The sequence below is a fragment of the Aegilops tauschii genome, chromosome 2 (assembly GCF_002575655.3).
Source record: "Aegilops tauschii subsp. strangulata cultivar AL8/78 chromosome 2, Aet v6.0, whole genome shotgun sequence".
Lineage (NCBI taxonomy): Eukaryota > Viridiplantae > Streptophyta > Magnoliopsida > Poales > Poaceae > Aegilops > Aegilops tauschii.
The window spans coordinates 548,407,898-548,413,378 of NC_053036.3; the positions used below are offsets into that span (position 1 = coordinate 548,407,898).

Here is a 5,481-nt window from a genome sequence, read left to right on the forward strand (position 1 = left end):
AGCACCCCGAGCTCGCCTGCAGCTTCCTCTCGCTCCGCCTGCACCCCAACCATGCCCCAAGACCTCCGCCTCCTCCCCGGCAAGCTCCTTCTTTGCCGCCATGCCTCTTACTGTGCACACGAGCTGTTCGATGAAATATGTAGTGGTAGTTATCAACGAAAATTTGTAGAGTGGCGGTCCTTTTGAACCCTGACCACAACTGCATTGGTTTTATGCTATTTACTCATATTCCAATGGGCTAAATGCTCAGTGAAGATGAATAATATGGTGTCATAATTCGACTATAAGAATGTTCAAAATGCCTGCAAAATTAAGGCGTCCAGTTGTGACCATTGGACTGTCAACTGATACAACCACTTGGACGAGTCCATGAAATATGCAGCCGCTTCATTTGATGGGCATCGGCATATAATTCAGCATCATGATACGTTCAGCTTGTGTTGTAAGTTCGCCGAGTTGGGTAAAATACAAGAGCAAATGTTACAACAGGATTCTTAGTAAGTACCTCAAGTATTTGCAGTTACAGAAGAGGGGTGGAAAGCTCACTTCTAATAGTCATCTTCCTGATCCTCGTGCGATGCATCGAGCTCCTTGCAACGCTGGCATGAAAACTGGCCAGCCATCGACAAGGACACCATCAAATTTTCATGCCTCTCACAGTAAGGCCGATTGCATGTGCTGCATTTAGGGACCGTAAGCCAACAATCCAAGCACATAAGATCTGAACAAGCAAGATCAGCCTCGACTAGATCCTCCGGACTGATACAGCCACCACATTTTTCGCATCTAGGAAAGCAGAAGTAGCAGCCTCGACACCGCCACAAGCTGTCCCTCACTTTCCTGAAATATAACCAAATTGTCAATATGGAGGTGTACAGACCTTAATTGCTTCAGGTCAAAGTCATTAGACCTGTAGAAATACAAGGATGCCTAAATGTTTGCATCAGTTGTTCTCAAGACAAGAGCAACAAAACAGGTAATAGAATTAAGTTGATTTCATGTGGCCCATTGTTAGGAGCTAGGGTTCTGCCGGTTCTAGGGCGGAGATTGTAGGGGAAAGATGGAGGAAGACGAGGTCGAGGGCGCGGCGGCCGGCGGCTGGGCGCCGTCCTTGCGTGGTGGAGAAGAGGTGGCGGCGGCGCAAGAGGCGGCTAGGGTTAGGTCTCCCGGCTCCCTAAGGGAAGCCGAGCAAATACTGATTGCTTCTTGCTTGATTAGATTGATACATCTCCTCTCCTTATATAGAGAGGTTTACTTGACTCCTAAGCAAACGACCCTAATACCGATAAATTAATTGGGCTAAGCCCCTAATAACGATAAGATAAGTTGGGCCACAGCCCACCTAATATGCCAGTCATAACACCATAGTGCAAGCAAATGAGCTTCGGGGCCATCACTTAAAAGGCTTTTCATAAAAGAAGACATGACCAAGTCAGCTGTTCCACAACCACAGGAGCAGGAGAGAGCAAAATCTATGAGCACCGACTCTTGTAACCATCACAAATCAAAGATGAATCTTGAACTAGCAGAACGGATAAAGAATCAAGCAATGACAATTAGTCCAATAAACTGCTAAGGCTATTTCCAAAGAGAAGATCTCGTGGGAATTTAGAGGATCAGAGGTTGCATACCTACAGTCATCCCTCGTACAATCAAACACAAGCCTGATGTTCGCACAGACTGAGCAAACATCAACATCAATAGGGCGTTCATCATTGGTGTTCAGAGCTTCACGGGCTCTATGGTTGTAGAAAAGTGGGATTCCATCTTGTTGCCCTTGTGGGTTTCCTTTGCACATGAGAGACATGATAATATCAAGATGATGCTTACTCATCCTGCTAATGCCATCGAGTCGGAGACGACTTATATTTCCCTTGTGTTCGTGCAGAAGCTGAACAATGTTCACCACCCCATCACCAGTCAAGCCTTTACATCCAGGAACATAAATCTGCAAGTTAAGAGTAAGTTAGATTAAATGCATTTAGAGGTACATGCAGCTACTGCACAGGAGGAAGTGAGCTAAAACCCTTGGTAATAGTATAATCATCATAGAGTTTCTATCACGTGCATATAACCACGATTCTGATAACAAATTAGCAATCAAGCAAATATAGAAGAACTGTAAATGCTGGAGTTCATCAAGATCAATAACCAGAGGTTAAGATGGCATGAAGGTTCCATATTAGTAATCAATTCAGAAAAGAATTTGCCATTTTTACTTTGCTAGAAACCCAGAATCACTGCACAAAATCAAAATGGGCAACTAAACAAGCCCATTAGTGTTCCATATGAAGTTGGGATCAATTACCATGATTGCGAAATAAAAATGCTCCACATTAGTAACTCAAAACTTTCCCAGCATGTCTAGGGAGAATCTTTTTCTGAAGGCACTTTTGGTATTTGGGGAGTGCTTACAGTTTGCTTTGGAAAGGAAAGCAATGTATACCAGTAATGGATAGTTTCAGGATTATGTAGTTGAAAAACAAAAATAAATTTCATGTATGCCTGACTGGCCAACCCTCTCCATTTTGGAAGTTAGATGCGGCAATTGGCAAACTGACCATGCTAATTTTACCCCTGGATCGATAATGCTACACTTACGTAATCCACAAGTTTCTGAACTGAGGATTTGTCCTTAAAAAAGGCAAAACAGCCAAGCAGGTTAACAATTTAATATCAAAGCAGCCAGATTGAAGGTAGCATCAGATATAATTTGCAAACATTGCAGTGGTCTAAGTGCTACCGAAATTTGTAGCCAAGAATAATAAAAAATTCCAGTGCAATGTACTGTGTAAGAAAATACATATCCCAGGATATCTATCAAGCATCCAATCACTCCATACATCTATACGTACTAATGCCAATATTGATTCTACCCCTAAGGCCGCCCTAACCCCAGTCACTATCACCATGAGCAAAGGCAAGCAAAATAATATGAAGCATTTAGAAATTCCACTCCAGGGAAAGCGAGGGAGAGAGATCCAACCAGATCTGTAACCTCACTATACCGAACCCTGCAGTGATTCTGCATCCGCAGCTGTTTCACAACAATGAAGTTGTGTGATTTAAGAAATGGCAAAAGGACATGACTATGTACCAGCGCCGCATCCTAACTCTACCATCCAGTGCCGCCCCAATCTGTTCTCTCTCGATCCGCTAATCCGACTGATGATCTGTTTTATTCACGTGAAGTCTTCTTGTCAATGCCGGCATTAAGAAAAAAATCACATTAGCTAGACATTGCCGGTATTTGGAATTTCTTCACGTCATTAGGCCATGATAGTTCTGAAGTTGAAGTGACTGAGTACTAATTAGTGCCGTGTTCTACACTACCAAAGCATTAATAGCATATATATCAGGGGGTGCCTAGCTATGTGTTCTTTTATTGTCGATAGGTACAACGTTTTGCCTAGCGCAAGTAGCAGCAATTAATCAACTGAACTGCCATCTTTTCTATGGTGCATGTGAAAAGGTTTGTACGGGCATCCCAACCAGCCTAAATTAATCATATACAGCAAAGAAAAGGCTAGTTTCTTAGACAACATCACGTCCAAGTTCGTACCAGTAAAATGTAGCAGATTTATTCCCTGCAAAAAGTGGTATGTGTTTCTTCATAGTTGATACATACACAGCATGGGCTCTGTCTCTCTGGTTCACGAAGCTCATATGAGCTTATCTATCTATGTTGTTGAGTCAAACTAGTTCACAGAGTATGAGGAGTCATACAAGTAGTCCAGGAACAGCAGGTAAATTGTGGCCGACCTGCAGGCAAGACAGCATCAGGAGCAGCTTGATGAGTCTGATCACAACTCTACACAAGCAGAGATCAACTCCGATTCAGCAAGCAGCAGCTGAGGTGTCTGGGCGTAGGAAACAGAGGTTAAATAGAAAATACGATCCGTGTCCTTGCCCAGTTTAGATAGAGTACTTGTACTACTAGTTAATTGAGTCCTAGGCATATATGCTATAAAAGCATACCCATTGTACCATTGAGGACAAGCAGTAAGAGAAGTCTCTCTTCTCATATGCTTTCTCAACCCAATCTAGTTCTCTAGTTTCTCAATCTCCTGGTGCCTACCCATACTGACCACGGCGCCTACCCAACATTGCCGGCCCCAGCCTCCGGTGAACAGACCGTACAACCTCAGGAGAAAAGCACACATCGATTGGCAATGGTTTATTTGTCATAGCATTCACATCTCGTGGCTTAAATTGTTCCACAGCATGATCCAATAGCTGTAATTCAGCAGGTGATGTGGTTCGATGAGGATTCTGCAGTCGGGTCAATTCCAGTTCTAGAATAAATAAAGAATGGTTGCATTCTAGTCATGGAAACATGAGCCGAGTTGTTGAACCTATGCAACCACCACGCCAGGCATAACAACAAACACTGCGCGCGCGCCACTGACTCCACGCGCAAGAATGCAAATCATTCACCAATTCACAACCTCACACACTTCAATTAGAGGAAACAACCACGCGCCGGAATTCTCCCAATACCTCGGTGACGCGGGGATTGTGCTCGACGACGCGGAGCAGGCCGGCGTCGGAAACGTGGAGGCACCCGAACAGGCGGAGAGACCGCAGCGTCCCCTCCGCCCTCGCAGTCAACTTGAGGAGGACTTGGTCGGTCACCCGGCCACTGAGCGGCGGCTCTACCGCGAGGCGACGCCACAGGAGGGGGTCCCCCGCGACGGCCTCGCCGAGGAGGCGGCATACGCGCCAGCAGGCTAGCAGCTCGGGCAGCCGCATGTAGCCCAGGGCGAGGAAGAGGGCGGCGTGCGGCTCGCCAGGCGGCTCGGCCGGTGGCGGCGGGGGCGTTGAGGCGGTCGCCGTGGTCGGAAGCATTGTGTGGTGTGTGGTGACTTCACTGACTGGATGCCGTGACATGACGAGGAGGAAACACCGGCGGAAGAGGAAATCAAATGTGAGTTTGGTTCATCCGAATTTGTCCGTTTGGTAGGGTAAATTGCATCCACCGGAGTGAAGTCTGAAAAAAAGGCCGACTATAGTTAAGTTGCTTGAAAAAAAAATGTAAGCTGCAAGTTCTTCCTCAGCTAGTCCTTCCACCCATCCAATCTAATGCTGGTCGACCCGCGTGTTGCGGTCACTCGCGACAGGTGCTCTCGCCCGCGACTAGCGCCACGCCATGTTGCTACTACCCGAACTTTCCTCTAGGCCCCCTTCCCCCCTCCACCACCGTCGCCTTCATCCTTTTCTCAGCACCGACAGCCCACCCCGCACCCCCAAACCGCCAAGTCTTAGACTCCCCTCCACTGGTGTCATCGCCGCTGTGTCTTCCCTGGATCCAGTTCGCTTCGAGCTCAACCGAGTCGGCGACACCACGCCTTGTCGCTCATCGCGGCGCCCTCGGCTCGGCCATGGAGCTACGCCTCACCTCCCTTTCTTCTCCCAGACTTTCACTCATTTGTTTCTAGGCAACTTATCAATAGCAAATGTGCCCAAAAAAACCTTAAATTT

At 46.6% G+C, this 5,481-nt stretch overlaps 1 protein-coding gene across 1 annotated transcript; it reads right to left on the bottom strand.

The window, feature by feature from the left end:
• Positions 1 to 364: 364 nt before the first annotated feature.
• On the bottom strand, positions 365 to 4,935 carry LOC109782930 (F-box protein SKIP28). The gene is made up of 3 exons (XM_020341563.4): positions 4,501 to 4,935; positions 1,632 to 1,948; positions 365 to 840 (listed from the first exon to the last, which is right to left on the bottom strand). The coding sequence occupies exons 1-3, from the start codon at positions 4,888 to 4,890 to the stop codon at positions 549 to 551; spliced, it is 999 nt and encodes a 332-aa protein (XP_020197152.1). The 5' UTR covers positions 4,891 to 4,935; the 3' UTR covers positions 365 to 548.
• Between the last annotated feature and the right edge of the window lie 546 nt (positions 4,936 to 5,481).